Source organism: Bos grunniens, chromosome 19 (assembly GCF_055505025.1).
Source record: "Bos grunniens cultivar Pamir isolate PY7600 chromosome 19, Bosgru_T2T1.0, whole genome shotgun sequence".
Classification (NCBI taxonomy): domain Eukaryota; kingdom Metazoa; phylum Chordata; class Mammalia; order Artiodactyla; family Bovidae; genus Bos; species Bos grunniens.
The window spans coordinates 26,898,905-26,917,285 of record NC_141183.1 but is presented as its reverse complement, the minus strand read 5'-3'; the positions used below and the strand labels follow the sequence as shown (position 1 = coordinate 26,917,285).

Below are 18,381 nucleotides of genomic sequence, written 5' to 3'. Positions count from 1 at the left end.
CACACCCGCCCGACTCCCACTGGCCGCGGAGTATCGGCAATTAGAATCCCGTCACCGGGGCGCCTCCTCTTTCCCCCGTGCTCCCGCTGCCTCCGCCCCTCCCTTCCACTCTCCCTCCCTCCACCCGTTCTTTGTCTCCCACCTCGCCGCTACGCGCCCCCCGCGTTGGCTCTTCCCTGGGGACCCCCGCGGATCCCCGCAGAAGCGACGCTACGAGTATCTGCCTGCCGGGGCGGGGGACCCCCGCGTCCAGCCGGGATTGGCAGGGCGGGAGGCGGTTCCTCTCCTTCTCTCTCTCTCTCTCTCCCCCTCCTCCACTCTCTCTCTCAGACACACACACACACACACACACACACACACGCACGCACGCACACACGCACGGAGCATCCTCCCCGTCAGGTCTCCGGTCCTGCCCTGCCCGCCTCGCCTCCTGCTTCCTGCAAACCTTCTCTCTCCGAAATACCCACCCCGCCACGTTTCCTCCGGTTCCAGGACCCCTCTCGCTGACCCCTACCCCTATTCCTGGGATGGAGCGGATGGAGCCAGCCCGGAGCCCCCCGCGGCCGGGGTGACAGCCCCCTACCCCACTGCCCCTCTCCCACCTGGTCCCCGCCCCAAGCACCATGGGCCTGAGGGGTTTCTGAGGCGCCAGACGCTGAAGATGACAGATGCTGGAGGTAAGGGATTGGGACCCCAAGATCCCTAACGTGGAAGAGGACGCGGGGTCACTCGGGCTCGTGGTGGGAACCCTAGTGGGGTTGGATGGGGCCAAGAGACAAGGACCTTTCTTCCCTTGTCCCCTACGGGGGGCTGCACCAAGGTAGGGTGCTGGGCTGCCAGGGGAGGGGGTGGAGATAGGATCTGTGTCCCTAATCCTCTCCCTCAGCCCGCTGCCTGGAGAAATTAATTTAAAAAAACAAACTGGTGTTGGGGGAGGGGTGAAGCTTAACTCCTTCTTGCCTGGTGAGGAGTTGGACTGACGGATTGAACAGAAGTAGCCACTTGGGTCTGATTGGGGCATAAGGTCCCTGGGGTGCAGAAGACGCCCTGTTCTCACCCCACCCCATCTCCAGTGGTGCTGCCAGGTGCCCCCAGCCTGGGCCTTGTGAGAGGGGGTCACCACTTTCTCTAGCTCTACACTGCCACTCGAGCCCTAGCTTCCTCTCCCAAACACCCCTCTTCAGGCTTTTTCAGTTGCACTTCTCTCTCTTGGGTTCCTTCTCCTCTTCCAGAGCCCCTTTCCTCCTTCCTGCTCCACTGGGGGCTGCCCCTCTCCTGGCAGCTTTCTCCACCTCTCCCCAGGGCCTCACTCAGGGCTGCTGGAGCCCGGTCTCTCCTGCTTCCCCTGCCCCTGCTGCTGCTGCTGCTCTCTGGCTCATTTCTTTCTTGCTCTTTCTTCCTCCTCTCTGCAGCTCTATGGACTAACACTCCACCAACCTGTCCATCTCTGTCCTACACTCCATTCCCTCTTCAGGACTTGTGCACACTTTGTTTCTCTTTCTCCTTCCCCTGGGTCCCAGGGAACTTGGAGTTCACCTGCCTCCTGGTGTTCTTCCTCTGGGAATTGGGAAATCTGGGGAGGAAGGAGTGGCCTGCAAGAGTTAGAGCCCACAGTGTGTCCAGAGGACAAGTTCATCTCCACCGTGAGGTGCTTACCTGGTTTGAATGTGAGTGAGTATGGTGTGTGTGTGTGTGTGTATGTGTAAGAATGTAGAGTTGTAGGAGTGTAAATGCGGGGTTCTCTAATTTTGTAAGGTTCAATTTTGAAAGGTGGTGTAGGAAGGGCCTGGAGACATCCTGATGTCATGCTTCCCAGAGTTCCCCATGGGACAGTGCAAGGAAGGCCTCCCATACATACCTCAGGGAGTTATTTGTTAAAGAAAGCAGTTTGTGCTGAATCAGAATGTATTGGGCGCTGGTGTGAGCTGGAAGCCCCAGCTCACCCCAGAGTGTATCTAAAAGAGGGTGGCATCCACAAGAAGGTCTCGTTCCTAGACTGGGATCTTGAATAAAGAGCACTTGGGCTTTGCATTGGCTTCCTAGGTGACAGTAGTGGTAAAGAACCTGCTTGCCAATGCAGGAGACATAAGAGACGTGGGTTTGACCCCTGGATCGGGCAGATCCCCTGGAGGAGGGCATGGCACCCCACTCTAGTATTCTTGCCTGGAGAATCCCATGGACAGAGGAGCCTGGCAGGCTACAGTCCATAGGGTCGCAGAGTCAGATATGACTGAAGTGAGTGAGCACACACACGCGGGCTTTCCATTCTCAAGTTGTCTAAAAGAAGCAGCAGCACTGCTGTGCTCAGGGAGCCTCCGTTCTGATGGGAGAGGCAGTTCTTCTCTTCAGAGAGTCCCTACTGATGGGAATACTGGCCCCTCTCCTCAGGAGCTCCTGTCTGATGTGGGGGAGATGTGACCTAGTTAGGGAATCAATGAAGTATGAAAAATTACTCATTTCCTAGTGGCAGGGAAGGGTGGATTTAGAAATTATATAAACGAATAAGGGGAGTAATGGCTATCTAGGACAGCTTTCTGGTGGAGGTGGCAGCTGGGTCCTGGTCAGATGAGATTTTGCGACGGGATGAGGGAGTCTGGTTCATTCTTTGGTGCAGCCTCTTTTCCCATCTGCCTTCAGGACAGGAAGAGGAGGTCTAGAACTTCTTTGTTACTAGCACCCAGAGTTCAAAAATGGAAGAGAGTTCTTGGAGGCTCCATATCCCTGGCCCCTTCTTACACCTCATTTCCTGCTTGTAGCCCCAAGTGTCCATGGAACCTGGGGTGGACATACCGGGTCTTAGTATGAATCAATTCCCCTACTCTATCCATCCTGTGCCTTCTCCCAGCAGTGTTCTTTCCTTATGAGTTGGTTTCAAAGCTCCAGGATAGAGCTGAAGGGATCAAGATTGCATTCAGCCTCTTACCTCTTGCATCTCAGTTTTCCCATCTGTAAAGTGGGGATACTAAGAATCCCAAGCCTGGCCAGCATGCAGTGAGATGATATCTATGTGATAACAGAAGAGGAGAGTTGGAAAATAACCCAGCAGGCATGTGTTCTAGCTTTCCTAGAATGTTTCAAACGTATGGTCCAATCCGGTGCTCTGCCCTTCTCGTGGGGACCTGAGAGTTAGAAATAATTGGAGATCATGGCCCAGCCGTGTAGTGTGGTCCTGACCCTGAGCTTCTTCTTTCTCCCCTCATCTGCTATCCACCCGCCTCTCTAACACCCAGGCCTTGGTTTAGGGATGCTGCAATCCTACGTCTGCTAGGAAGCCTGCCCAAACTGTTTCAGCTACATATATCCTGCTTCCCCACCTGCCCTTCCTTTCCTACATCCTATAAACAAAACAAAACCCCTATCTATCCAACTTCTTGCCAGAACATGCATGATGCATCATAGAGATTTGGCTGTCCACTGTTCTGCTGTGGGTACTCTTTATACCCTTCTGCATCTGTGAGTCTGTCTAGAACTCTGAGAACTGTGAGTTTGTTAAGAACAGAGGCCCTGCTGATGATGCCAGCTTCCTGAACAGCTCATGTTCAGAAAGACAGGTGGCGACTGCACCAGTGATGCCAGTGGAGGGAGGCAGGACTGGGTGATGGGTGGGAAAATGGCTGAGTGGATGGTACAAATTGATAGATGTAACAATGGGTAGACGGTTGAATAGGGTGAATGGTGGATGACTGACTGAATGAATGGGTGAATAGGCAAGAGATGCACAGATAAGTAGGGAGGTAGGTAGATGAGTAGATGGAAGAACCTGGGTTCTGGTTCTGATTTTGCCATAACTTATTATGTGATCTTAGGTCAATCATTCTCCCATCTGTTTCTTTATTTGTAAAATGAGAGGATTGGATTTAATAGTCTGCAAGATTTCTCCCAGATTTGATGTTGGACAGTTTATGATAATTAAATGTTTTAAGAAAATGCTAATGATGGAAAGGCTCAGGACGGTGAAGGGGAGATGTTTAGTGACCTGTGTGGAGGCAAATCAGCTCGGATTGGGGCTGTGGGAGAGCCTGTTGTCTGCACCTTGGACTTGCTTCTGTCTCCTGCCCAAGCCCACCATCTGGGGTACGGTTCAGATGGTTTCTCTTCAAGGGGCTGGAGGAAGAGTTGTAAGGGAAGGTCAGGATCTAGAAGGCCAGGAGCAGGTAGCCATTGGCAGCTCCCTTACCTCCACCAACTGTGGTCTATTTCCTTCTTATCCATGGTTCTTTTTCCTCTCTCTCTTGTTCTCCCAGCTCTCTCGAGTCATGGCTTCTTCAAAGCTCCGAGAACCTGTGGATGAGGTTTTTGGTAAGTACTCTTTGACTCTATCTCTAGCCAAGGCTAAGAGGTTTTGAGGGAGGGACAGTCCCGGGGACTTCAGTGTGCGTGTATTTTGGCTTTAAAGTCTGAATCTTTGTCACCACTATCTGAGTAGATATCCAATTACAACAGTGATGATAATAAGGGTCCCCATTTATTAAGTGCTTGGCTCATGCCAGTACTAGGCTAGCACCACCATGTCACATGCCCTGTATCCCGTCTGTTGTTGTTGTTATTCAGTCACTACCTCCTCTCCAACACTGTGTAACCCCATCAACTGCAGTACACCAGGCTTTCCTGTCCTTTACCATCTCCCGGAGTTTGTTCAGATTCAGTTGGTGATACAATCTAACCATCTCATCGTCTGCCACCTGCTTCTCATTTTGCCTTAAATCTTTCCCAGCATCAGGGTCTTTTCCAATGAGTCAGCTCGTCACATCAGGTGTCCAAAGTACTGGAGTTTCAGCTTCAGCATCAGTCCTTCAAATAAATATTCAGGGTTGATTTCCTTTAGGATTGATTAGTTTGATCTCCTTGCAGTCCAAGGGACTCTCAAAAGTCTTCTCCAGTATCACAATTCAAAAGCATCAATTCTAAAAAACAAACAAACAAACAAACAAAAGCATCAATTCTTTGGCACTCAGCCTTCTTTATGGTCCAACTCTCATATCTGTGCATGACTACTGGACAAGCCATAGCTTTGACTATGCAGATCTTTGTGGGCAAAGTGATATCTCTGCTTTTTAATATGCTGTCTAGTTTTGTCAAAGCTTTCCTTCCAAGAAGCAAGTATCTTTTAATTTCATGGCTGCAGTCATTGTCTGCAATGATTTTGGAGCCCAAGAAAATAAAATCTGTCACTGTTTCCACTTTTTCCCCTTTTATTTGCCATGAAGTGACGGGACCAGATGCCATGATCTTAGTTTTTTGAATGTTGAGTTTCAAGCCGGCTTTTTCACTCTCCTCTTTGACCCTCACCAAGAGACTCTTTAGTTCCTCTTGACTTTCTGCCATCAGAATGGTATCATCTGCATATCCGACGTTGTTGACATGTCTCTCCACAATCTTGACTCCAGCTTGTGATTCATCCAGCCTGGATTTCACATGATGTACTCTGCACAGAAGTTAAATAAGCAGGGTGATAATATACAGCTTTGTCGTACTCCTTTTCTAATTCTGAACCAGTCGGTTGTTCCATGTCTGGTTCTAACTGTTGCTTCTTGACCCACGTACAGGTTTCTCAGGAGGCAAGTGAGGTGGTCTGGTATTCCCATCTCTTTAAGAATTTTTCAGTTTGTTGTGATCCACACAGTCAAAGGCTTTAGTGTAGTCAGTGAAACAGAAGTAGATGTTTTTCTGGAATTCCCTTGCTTTCTCCATGATCCAAAGAAAGTTGGTAATTTGATCTCTGGTTCCTCTGCCTTTTCTAAACCCAGCTTGTGCATCTGGAAGTTCTTGGTTCATGTAGTACTGAAGGATTTTGAGTATAACCTTGCTAGCATATGAATTGAGCACAATTTTACAATAATTAGTTTGAACATTCTTTGGCATTGTGCTTCTTTGGGATTAGAATGAAAACTGACCTTTTCCAGAGGTCACTCTGTAACCACTGCTGAGTTTTCCAAATTTGCTGACATATTGAGTGAAGCACTTTAACAGCATCATCTTTAGGATTTTAAACAGCTCAGCTGGAATTCCATCACCTCCACTAGCTTTGTTCATAGTAATGCTTCCTAAGGCCCATTTGACTTCACATTCCAGGATGTCTGGCTGTATGTGAGTGACCACACCATTGTGGTTATCTAGGTCATTAAGACCTTTTTTTGTGTAGTTCTTCAGTGTGTTCTTGCCACCTCTTCTTAATCTCTTCTGCTTCTGTTAGGTCCATACCATTTCAGGACCACGTTTTGTCAGAACTCTTCACATTGACCTGTCCATCTTGAGTAGCCCTGCACAGCATGGCTCATAGCATCACTGAGTTACACAAGCCCGTTTGTCATGACAAAGCTGTGATCCATGAAGGGGGTGTATCACTTTAACCCCACAATAATCCTAAGAAATGTACCCATATAGCAGACATTAAGCCTAGGACACAGAGCGCTGCAGTGACTGGCTTTAAAGATCACACGGCAGTTTAGTGGCAGAGCTGGGACAAGAACTCCAGACTGCCCAACTCCCTGCTGGCAGTCACTGTGCTGTATACCAGGATTCCCCAGCAGAAGCAACACAGGTTGCCTCCAAGTCCCATAAATAAGGGACTTCATCTACATGATGTGCAGGAAAATAAAAAATGCATAACACACTTAGCATCTACACTCCCGGGGCACCCAGGACCGACCCCCTCTGTTCTGAGATGCGTGGACTCCCACACACACACCCTATTATTTGCCTCCTGCAGTCTTTTTATTGTGTGGATTAGAGAAAGACCACTGAGAGGACTGGGTTCCCAGCATGCACCGGGGTGGAAAGGTCGTTTCCCGGCTGGATTCAGTGGAGGAGTCAGTGAGCAAAAGAAGGTGGAGGAACACAGCGGGAGAGGTGGAAGCAGAAAGCTCTGTCCTGTACACAGCCATCAGGGCTCTCAAGCCGGGAAAGGCTCCTAGGTGTGGAATGCCACAGGGCCTGCAGCGTCTCCTCCCCTGCCTCTCCTCGTCTCTACCTGCCTTGCCCTTGCTTTTCCTCCAGCTCTGCTCAACTGACTCTCCCCTGCGGCTGCTGCAGATCCTGGCAATGCCTGGAACTGCTGCCTCCTGGCTTCTGAGGAACTGCTTCCTGCCCTGGCCTCCCTGGGGCCTGTGCATGAAAGCTTTGCCTTGGGGACTCCCCTAGCCTCAAACAGTCTCTGGGCCTCAGACTCTGAATCTGTCCATCCTCACCCAGGTCCAGCCTGACTCCCGGCCTGGCAGAGATGAACTCCCCCTTCCTTAGGCTTTTCAGACACCAACCCCAGCCCAACCCTTCCTGTTTTCCTTCTCCCCAACCTGCTGAGGTAGCTGCCAGCCTGGCCGGTTTCCTGAAGAGAAAGGTGATGAAATATTCATGACTTCCCACAGCCTTGGGCTGGCTAACTCCCAGGGGGAGAGGGAGAGGGAGAGAGAGATGGAAGGAGGGATGGAAGGAGGAGAGAAGGGCCTGGTAGAGCAAGGCACCAGGAGAGAAGCTGGCCCCATCTTGCCTTGGAAATCCCCAAGCCCCTTAGGAGTCCCTTTGCTCCCTAGACCCTCCACAGTAAGGTGACCCTGGTTTGACGTGGCCCAGATTCAGGTGCAGAGGGCCATTCTCCTTGGCCCAGGGCAGTGGATACCAGCTAACACTGGACTGGTTGAGGGTGCTCATCAGCTGCCTACCAGCAGTCCTGTCTACTGTCCTTGTTCCCTCTGCACTCTGGGCCAAACTTTGCTCTCTGAGGAGAGTAAGTGCCTGTAAACTAAGGGATTGAATTCACAAGTCTCTCTATCTCTGCCTCAGAGGAGGTAGGGAGGGCTTGGTAATTACTCGCTGACCCTCTGGAGCCAGACTGCCTATAACCCTGGCTTGCTCTGCACCAGCCCTATCAGTTCAGTTCAGTCATTCAGTTGTGTCCAACTTTTTGTGACCCCATGGACTGCAGCATGCCAGGCCTCCTTGTCCATCACCAACTCCCGGAGCCTGCTCAAACTCATGTCCATCGAGTCAGTGATGCCATCCAACCATCTCATCCTCTGTCATCCCCTTTTCCTCCTTCCTTCAATCTTTCCCTGCATCAGGATCTTTTAAAATGAGTCAGTTCTTCGCATCAGGTGGCCAAAGTATTGGAGCTTCAGCTTCAGCATCAGTCCTTCCAATGAATATTCAAGATTAATTTCCTTTAGGATTGACTGGTTGGATCTCCTTGCAGTCCAAGGGACTCTTAAGAGTCTTCTCCAATATCACAGTTCAAAAGCATCAATTCCTCTGCACTCAGCTTTCTTTATGGTACAACTCTAACATCCATACATGAAAAATCATAGCTTTGACTAGATGGACCTTTGTCAGCAAAGTAATGTCTCTCTTTTGTAATATGCTGTCTAGGTTTGTCATAGCTTTTCCAGCCCTACACCCTCAGGCAAATTAAGGCTGCCCTGAGAATTCCTGGAGTCTCCTTGGGTTGTGGGGAGGTTTAAATGAGCTAGTAGTTATAAAACACTTAGGACACTTGTACACACACACACACACACTGTCACACACACAATGTTCTATGCCTGTTAGTGCAATGAACAAAATAGAGAAACATCTGCTTTCATGGAGCTGAGATTTTGATAGGTGGAGAGAGACAATAAACTAAATAACATATATGGTATGCCAGAGAATGATAAATGATATAGGAAAAAATTTAGCTGTGGGTTTTGGGGATATTCTAAATTGAGTGGTCTCTCAGTGAGAGGAAGCATTTAAGCAGAGGCCTGAAGGAGCTGAAAGAAGGAACTGTGCAGAAATCTATGGCAAGAGCCTTGCAGGAAAGGGAAGGGGAAGTGCAAAGGCCCTGAGGTGCAGGATAGCTTGTATAAGGAAGAACCAGGGTGGCTGGAGCAGAGGGACAAAGAGGTAGAGCGTCTCTGAACAGCCTGAGTCTAAAGGCCATGCTGAGAACTCAGCTTCTTCCTGTGTGAGATGGAAGTCAGTGGAGGTTCTGAGTGGAGGGAGGAGTAACATGAGCTGACATGTTTTATCAGGATCACTGGCTGCTGGGTTGGAAATAGACTGTAAATGGGAAAGGGAAGCAGCGGGAAGACTAGCTGGGAGGATCTGTAACAGTGAGTCAAGAGGTGATGGTGACCTAGACCAGGGATCTGTGTGTTCTCCTACTCCTTTCCTCTCCCCTCCTCTTTCTCCCCACATGTAGGCATGTATGTAAGTGTGTGTATACAAAGACACATATACACAATATTTTATGGCGGGAAATCAAAAGTAGAGACTAGCACAAAGTACCCCGTCATACACTTATGTATGTATCACTCAGCCTCAAGTATCATCAGCTCATGGACAGTCTTGTTTCATCTACATCCCCTTCCTCTCTTCCCTCCTAGTTTCCTGGATTATTTTGAACCTAATCCAAAACATCATGTCATTTCACCAAAAATATCTCAGCATGTTTAGATATATTTCCAAAGTAGAGCTAAGAGGAATTGTGGTTGGATCAGTTTGTAGGGTAGGAGGGAGAGGGAGGAATCCAGGGTGACTCCATGGTTTGGCCTTAGCAGCTGGAAGAATGGAGCTGTCACTCATCAAGATGGGCAGACTGGGCAGCTTGAGGGGTGAGGACGTCAGGAGTCCAATTGTAACATGTACATTGAAGATGTCCATTGGACATCCAGGTGGAAGTGTCAAGTAGGGAGCTGGACCCATGAATTACCAACTGAGTCTAGCTCTGAGAGGGCTTCCCTTGTGGCTCAGCTGGTAAAGAATTAGCCTGCAGTGTGGGAGACCTGGGTTCAACCCCTGGGTTGGGAAGATCCCCTGGAGAAGGGAAAGGCTACCCACTCCAGTATTCTGGCCTAGAGAATTCCATGGACTGTATAGTCCAGGGGGTCACAGAGAGTCAGGAACGACTGAGTGACTTTCACTCACCTCACTAGGTCTGAGAGGGCAACTGGGTAGACAATGGGGTCTTTCACAGAGCCAGGGACAGAGGCAAGGTGGTGCATTCGTTTGATGGACTGAGTTTGAGGTGCCTGGGTGCTTTAGATGTGGCAGGTGTTGAGGTGCTCAGACTTGGAATTCAGGGGAGGAATCAGAGCTGGAAATAGATATAGGTGGTAGTTCAGCCACCGGGGTGATTTAAGGGGTGTCTACAGACAAGAGACAGAGAAGGCGATGGCACCCCACTCCAGTACTTTGGCCTGGAAAATCCCATGGATGGAGGAGCCTGGTAGGCTGCAGTCCATGGGGTCGCTAAGAGTCAGACATGACTGAGCGACTTCACTTTCACTTTTCACTTTCATGCGTTGGGGAAGGAAATGGCAACCCACTCCAGTGTTCTTGCCTGGAGAATCCCAGGGATGGGAGAGCCTGGTGGGCTGCCGTCTATGGGGTCACACAGAGTCGGACATGACTGAAGTGACTTAGCATAGCATTAGCATAGCACAGACAAGAGAAAGAGGAGCAGGCAAAGCAGGGCAGGCAGGAGTGACTGGATGGGGTCCCTGAGATCCCGGAGGGTGGAGTGGTGAAGAAAGGTCTTAAGCCATGATGGTCTGGGAAGGACTCTTTCTGCCTGGAGAAACTCAGCGACACTGCAGAAGGAAGTCTGTATTCTAGGGTGGAACAAACGGAAGGTGAAGCTCAAACGGAAAGTGAAGCTCGGAGCTGTAGGGTTGATGCGTAATCTGTTAGGTTTGCCTACTCTTCCACATTGTCCTCATCCAGGACCTAGCCCTGAGCCATGTGGGCTCTCCTCTTTGCCACTGGCTCCTAGGGCTCCCTCTAGTTAACTGCAAGTCATCTAGCTGCTCAGCAGTGCTGTCTCTGAGTGTGACCCTGAGCCTGGCACAGAAAGCCAGCATCCCCAGCAGGGCCAGTCTCTCGAGCAAGACTGTGTGAGTGTGCTCAGTTGCTCATGTCCAACTCTGTGCGATCCCATGGACTGTAGCCCACCAGGCTCTTCTGTCCATGGAATTTTCCAGGCAAGAATACTGTAGTGGGTTGCCAGTCCCTCCTCCAGAGGATCTTGCCAACCCAGGGACTGAAACTGTGTCTTTTGTGTCTCCTACATTGGCAGGTGAATTCTTTATCACTGCACCACCTGGAGCCAGAGCTAGACTAGCCAGGCTCAAATCCCAGACTGTTGCCAGCTGCGGGCCTCAGGCATGAGACTTGACCTCTCTGATCCTCAGTTTGCTTAGCTGTGAAATGGGAATAAAAGCTATCCCTAGCCTGTGGGTTGTTCTGGGTAGACAAGGTGATGAATGTACGTTCTGACACCTAGTTGGCACTTCTTCCGTGACAGCCATTACAACTGTGCTCTCTCCAGCCTCATCTTCCAGTCCTCCCCTCCACAAACCTGCCCTCTCATTGCTCTGGAGGCGTCCTGCCCCCAGCTTCCCTTCCTCTCAGCATAGCATATGCCAGTTTTGCCAGCCTCCACCAGTTTTGCCAGCCCCCTCTCTTGTAAACTCCCAGACAGACCTGAAGACCCAGCTTTGGTGTTTCCTCCTCCAAACAGGACAATCCTGCCCTCTGTGCCTGTGAGAGGGTCTATCACACATTGTATTTACAAGCTGACATCTCCAGCTCCCTGGGAGACTGTGAGAGACTCGGTTTTCCATCTCATTGGACTACCAGTGCCCAATACTCGGAGACATTGTTGAATGCCTGAGTGTGCGTGCAGGGGGCCACTTGAGGCAGGCCTCTGGGCGTGCTGTCCTTATGTATCTGGTCTCTGTCCCTCTTCCCTGGCTTGCAGACCTGGACTTGGCAGTGCCAGAAACCGTCAGACTGGACAGCAGTTTACACAAGGCCCGGGCCCAACTACTGGCCAAGGGCCGGAGACACCGGCCCTCTCGCTCCAGGCTTCGGGACAGTGCCAGCTCTGCAGAGGATGGTGAAGGCTCCGATGGGCCTGGAGGCAAGGTTGGGACAATCCCCTCAATCACCATACCCTACCCACCCTTCTTGCCCCTGGATAACCCCTCCAAACCACTCTTCCAGGGGAACCACACCCCTAGACTTCTCACATAAGGCTGACAAATACTAGTTTGTGCAGTTCAATTCTGGCTCATTTCATCCTTTCAAGCAAGGTATTACCCCATTTTCCAGACGGGGAAACTGAAGCTCTAAGAGGTTCACTAACAAAGTCACACAGTTAGTAAGTGGAGGCCCGATGCAGCCCCTGCCTCTGTGACCAGAAATTCCATCTCTCACTGCTCGCTGCCCAGCCACCGCTCGGCCCAGGGCGGCAGGAGCCCGGGCTCCCCTCCGGGAAGAGGGGAAGAGGGTAGGCGGTGAGCAGCTGCCCCTCCTCCAGGGAACCGACGGCTGCGGGAGCCCCCTGCACCGGCTGCGCTCGCCTCTGCACTCGGGCCCCGGGTCCCCAGCGGGGGGCTCCTTCTGCCTGGAGCCCCCGGGATTGCGGCGCAGCCTGGACGAGGACGAGCCGCCGCCCTCACCGCTCGCACGCTACCGGCCCCTGCACAACACCGCCTCGCACGAGGGTCTGGCCGCCGCCTCCGGCTCGCCGCCCCGCTCCGCTGCTTCGTCCGACAGCTCGCCCAGCTTCGTGCGCCGCCACCCTCGCGCCGAGCTGCACAGCGAAGGTGAGCAGCGGCCGGCGCGGCGCCCCCTGCCGGCAAGCACTCCTTTGGGCACCGAAGCTCTTGGCCGGACCTCGGGTTTGGCACCAGGTGGCTCAGGGGAGGTGGGGACTAAAGACCACGGTTCATTCATTTATTTCCAGAGAGCCTTAATGTGTGCCAGACACTGTCTGGGCACTGGGACACACAAAAGAACAAGCAGATGCTGTCCTCGTCCTCGCGAGGCTTATAAGTTCTAGGGGAAGCAGTCAAATAATTCCTTATAGTTTGAGGGGAAGCAATCCCTTAATTAAATGTATAGGTAGGTACAAGGTGTATTGAGTGCTATTCGAGAAAGGGAACGCAGGGCGGAAGGACATTTATCAGGCTGAAAACATCCTGGGAGCAGTTAGGAGCCTCCTGCAAAGCTTCTTGAGGAAGCGACATGTGAGCCAAGATTAGAAGGTTGGTTACAAGTTGGCCAAGATAAAATTAACAGTAAAGAGTAGCGATCCCTACTTTCTAGAGTGGTTTATGGTTTGTATAAGGCTTTCATAAACATCTTATTCAGTTCAGTTCAGTCGCTCAGTCGTGTGCCACTCTTTGCAACCCCATGGACTGCAGCATGCCAGGCTTCCCTGTCCTTCACTATCTCATCCTATTAGGTCTCATGAAACAGGCAGTGTTATTAGCCCCATATTTAAGATGCAGGAAGCTCAGAGAGGTAGTGACTTGTCCTAGGTCACACAGCTAGTGAAAGGCATTAGAGTAAGGTTGCCTGATTCTAAGTCAAGAGAATTTCTATCACCTTATTGGAAGTTGAAAGAGGCACACAAGCCACCACATAGGCTATTTCCTTCCTTTTCTTCCTTGAAAGATGACAGCCGGGATGCCAGCCCACCTGAGCCCGCCAGCCCTACCATTGGCCTGGATAAGAAGACTCGCCGAAAGTTCCTGGACCTGGGGTGAGTGACCAGAAACAAAGGCTTGAGGCTTGGGGATTGGGTAGCACGATGGGCAGCACTGTTGCACTCCCCTTTGCCCTCCCCACAGGGTCACCTTACGCCGAGCATCCACTAGCAAGAGCCGGAAGGAGAAGGGCAGCAACCGTCTGTCCATGGGCAGCAGGTGAGAGGTACCCACAGCCCCTCAGCCACAGCTTCTGCCCGTAACTCCCCGTGGTTCCAGCCCTCTCCTTGGTGCCCGCACCCATGCAGTGTACTCTCTCTGCAGGGAGTCGGTGGAGGGGTCCAGCAGGTCAGGGGGCTCCCCGTTCCTGCCCTTTTCCTGGTTCACAGACAGTGGCAAGGGCTCCGCATCTTCTGGCAGCACCACCTCCCCGTCCTGCTCCCCTAAACGTGAGGGTTTCAGCCCTAAGAAGTCAGCTTCTCAGGTGAGTCCATGGCCTTCTGGCCTCCATCCTGGCCCCCAGACTCAGGTGACATGAGGACATACTTCACCCTGGCTTGGGCCTGGATCCAGGCATTCCCAGAGTCCATCTGTCCATCCAAGGAGCCATTCGACGATCATTAATTCATCCAGTCTCTGAGTTCAGGCATTCACTTGTTCACTTGTTTGTATGCCGAGTGGTTCCTTTGTTGACTCATTCATTGCTGTCTCCATTCAACACACATAACCGAGCATTATGATCCCCTAGTACACACCCAGCCTGAGGGCTCCTCTATTCCTGCTAACTCTTCTGCCTGACTCAGTTCTGACTCCACATCCTGTATTAGGAGCTGGCCTACGTGCGGTACAGTGAGGCTGGGGGCAACAGAGATGAATAGGACCGCAACCTAGCTAGTGCTTGGAAAGTTCACAACCCTGTGGGTAAAGTGAGACCAAGGAACAGAAGCAACAATGAGCACCTATTTATGTTCACTAGGATTCTGTGGCCTACAAAGCTCCAAAAGCATTTTTGTTTATCCTCATAAACGTTCAGTGAAGTAGGGAGGGCAGGCACACTCATCCCTATTGTGAAGTGAAGTGAAGTGAAAGTCACTCAGTCGTGTCTGACTCTTTACGACCCCATGGTCTGTACAGTTCATGGAATTCCCTAGGCCAGAATCCTGGAGTGGGTAGCCATTCCCTTCTCCAGGGGATCTTCCCAACCCAGGGATTGAACCCAGGTCTCCCGCATGGGAGGCAGATTCTTTACCAGCTGAGCCACCAGGGAAGCTCATCTTGTACAGATGGGCAAATGCAGGCTGAGACTGAAGGGAATTGCCTACAGACTCAACTGGATTTAGATACCAGGCTCTAATGACCCCCAGCCCTGTGCTTGTTCTGTGATTCTGTTCCTGTGTGCAGCCGGGTCAGAGAAGATCAGAAAACTGTACATTCAGGGGAGAAAGGGTCCCTCTCCCACATCCTCCCTCCCTTTCTTCCATTGTGCTGGGCCCTGGTGAACAGACACAACCCAGACACTCGTATAGCTCAGAGTCCAGTGAAGACATGACATCTAACCAGGTTTTTATAAGCCAGGGTGCTGGAGGCCATGCTGGAGAGGCTCAAGGCAGGAACACCTGACCCAGCCCGGGGGAATCCCGGTCAGCTGTCAAGGAAGGGACAGCAGCGTGACCTCCATTCCCGCTAACTGCTCAGTTCTAGCCCTGCAGCCTTGCTCTGTGTGCCTGCCCAGCTCCTGGTTCACATCCAAGGGCCCTGAGAAACTCTTGGTGCCTGGTCCTGGACTTCAGCTCCATTTGAATGGGGATGGTAGGTTCTGGGTTGCTGCCTTGGTCTTGAGGTGAGCTCTCTCCTCAGCAGTATGACCCCTTTCCATCTAGGAATCCACCCTGAGTGATGATTCCACACCCCCCAGCAGCAGCCCCAAGATCCCAAGTGGTCCCCGGCAGGCGGCCAAGTGTTCCTACCCCTACCACACTCTGTCCCAGTCTTCCGATGAGGTAAGCAGGCCCTGACCTCTGACACAGCCAGGTGTGTGGGCCACAGGGCACACCCTGCCTCCTCACTCTCCCTGGTCTCCACCCCAGTTTCTGGATGAGCCTCTTCCCACCGTCTACCACTGGACCAGTCAGCAGGTGGGCCAGTGGCTGCAGAGCCTCAACCTGGAGCAGTATGCTGCTGAGTTCGCTGCGCGGCAGGTAGATGGGCCGCAGTTACTGCAGCTGGATGGAAGCAAACTGAAGGTGGGTTGGGGTGGGGGGACCACCACCCAGTTGGATCCCTGAGGCAGCCTTCAAGGATTGGGATCCCCTCATCCTGACCTTTCCACTCCCTTTAAGACCACTGCCCTGACCTCTGACCTCTAGGCAAGATCCTTGATCTTTGCTCTCTAGCATGGATTCCCTCCCAGTCTTGACTCCAGTCCAATTCCTCAGTCTGACCTTCAAGCTCCAGCCAAAGTCTTCAGGTTGACCTCTGACCTTGAGGACTAGCCTATCATCTGACTCTTGACTCTAATGAGCCTCCTCTGGTCATCTCATCTGAATTTTGGAGGCTTCATCTCTAAGACTAAAAATCTTGGAGGCTGGTGGTTGTGGGAGGCAAGTAGGGGGAGGGAGAGAGGGTGTCAGAGGTTGTGCTCTGATCTCTGTTCTGGGGGTTTCTGGCTGGTTTTGCACCGTCTGCTTAGTTGCTTGGGGAAGCAATGGTGAGGAGAGTCCCCGAGAAGTCTTTGGAAGAGGGGCCTCAGCTACTGACGGGCTGTGTGACCTCAGACAGACTCACTTTCTATCTCTGGGCTCACGGAATCTGGCAGGGTTATTCCAAGGCTGAAATCCTGAGTTGAGGGATGGGAGCCAAGGATTAGGGTGGGGAAGGGGCAAAGGGCCTGGAACCCTGCACCATTTACCCTCATCTCTCCTAGCCACTCCCATTCCAAATTTTTGCCCTGAGGGTCCTGATCCATCAGCAAGCTTGGGAGGTGGAGGCTGAGGGCTGGCAGAGCTCCAGCGAAAATACACCTGGGCCGCAGAGAACCCTGGGCGTGGGGTTGGCCAGGTGTGGGGCTCTTCACTTCACCCTCGGATCCCTCCCCCAGAGTCTGGGGCTCAGCAACTCGCATGATCGGGCGCTGGTGAAGCGGAAATTGAAGGAGCTGGCGGCGGCTGCTGAGAAGGAGCGCAAGGCCCAGGAGAAGGCTGCACGGCAGCGTGAGAAGCTCCGGCGCAGGGAGCAGGAGGCCAAGAAGAGCTAGGGAGATGGGCGGGCAGGCACTGGCACCCGGCTCGGGAAGCTGCTGGGCTCTGCGGGCACAGGCCGCCTTAGGAGGCGGGGCCTGGGCACCAGGCTTGGGTTGGCCTGGCTCCATGCTCTCAGGAGGAACAGCCCTCTCACCCTGTCATCTGTCTGGACCCAGATCCCTCAGAAAGAGAGACCCAGGGGAGAGGACCCAGTAATAAATCCCCTTGCAAGGACTTTTTGGCACAAAGTTCCTGGGGGAAGTGGCAGATTATGGGCAGAGAGGCCAGGGCTGAAGCAAATCAGGGAGCCCAGAGGTGCCTGAGTGATTCTAACCCTGTTCCCTCAGGCCAAGGGGGTCCTGGGGCTGCCAGTGAACTAGGAGGCCTGCATACCTTCCAGAGGCCCTGGGCTCAGAGATATGGGCTGAGCCTCTCTGCAGCAGCAGGTGGATAAAGTAGTTCCTTTCCAGCTCTCCCAGGTGACTGTGTGGAGAGAGCTCTGCAGGAGGCTGGTGGGCCTACAGCAAGTTGCACTCAAAGCAGACTCCCAGTCTGCACTCAACAGAAGAACAGAGAAAGCAGCATGATTACCCTGTCATCTTTGCAAGGGCTTTAGAAGGGAGGGGTCTCAGGATGATGCCCCTGCAGGTCTGCCCCTCCTGAGGCCCACACAAAGCCTGGGTTTTGACCGACTCTCCAAGTTGGGCCCACTTCTGCTGCTCCTGCGGAGGCCACCTGGAACCTCTCTGAAGATGGCAAACTTGGGAACTGGTGGGGACATATGACACCCCCATCAATGCCTAGATGGCCCTTAACTGGTGAATCCTCACCCCAGCCAGGCAGAGAGGCAAAATCTGGGAGGCCCCCTGAAAGCTGCTAAATTGAAAAGGTTCATCAGCCCTCCCCCACCTGTCCTGGTTCTTATCAGGGCCTCCGTGGGCTCCAGACCTGGCAGACAGGAGGGGTGGGGCCCGCTCCCTGGGTTGGGGTGGAAGCCATCCCAGAGCCCAGGGAAGGTGTCTGTCCTTTTAGGGTGAGTGTGTCCAGTGTCCAGGCATGGTGCTGGCCAGCAGCTAGCCCAGCCTTTGTAGCACTGGCCAGAGTTAGCAGTAAGGTCAGAGGCCTTAGACTAGAAACCTCCCTTCACCTCCTCCCACCAGCCTGGAGCAGCAGACAGGCCCCCATACACCCACTCCCCTCGCTCCAGCCCAAGGGCTGTGGCTGTGACCCCTGTTCTCTGGGTCTCAGTTCTTTTTTCCTTTCTGCTGTCTGTGCTGAGAGAGGGGCTTCAGAGGGGGGACTGGACATGGGGGCACTAGTACCACCTGGGCCCCAGAGGGGCTGGTGGGGAGGATGGAAAGCTCCCAAGTCCTTGAAGCCATGAGGAGCTATCTGGGTGCCCACCTGCATGTGAAGGGGGAGGCGGTACTTAGTTTCTCTCAATAAACGCTTATGATGTGCCAGTGGCCTTCCTGTTCGCCCCGGCTGGGGGTTGGGCTGGGCTCTGAGTGTGGCAGGGCCACAGGTCTGTCACTGGGTGCCGCCCTGTCAAGTATTCCGAACGGACGGCTCTGGCCACTGTTGTACTTGGCATGCACCGGGTCTTGTCCTCAGCATGTCGCGTGTTGATCACAGGGACTGCAGTCTGCATACATTTGTACAAGAGGATCTCCCTC

At 52.6% G+C, this 18,381-nt stretch overlaps 1 protein-coding gene across 1 annotated transcript; it reads left to right on the top strand.

Moving 5' to 3' along the window:
• Positions 1-370: 370 nt before the first annotated feature.
• SAMD14 (sterile alpha motif domain containing 14) lies at positions 371-18,168 on the top strand. The gene is made up of 10 exons (XM_086355495.1): positions 371-677; positions 4,245-4,299; positions 11,732-11,898; positions 12,293-12,581; positions 13,435-13,522; positions 13,611-13,685; positions 13,791-13,950; positions 15,347-15,466; positions 15,554-15,709; positions 16,564-18,168. The coding sequence occupies exons 1-10, from the start codon at positions 669-671 to the stop codon at positions 16,717-16,719; spliced, it is 1,275 nt and encodes a 424-aa protein (XP_086211621.1). The 5' UTR covers positions 371-668; the 3' UTR covers positions 16,720-18,168.
• The last annotated feature ends 213 nt before the right edge of the window (positions 18,169-18,381 follow it).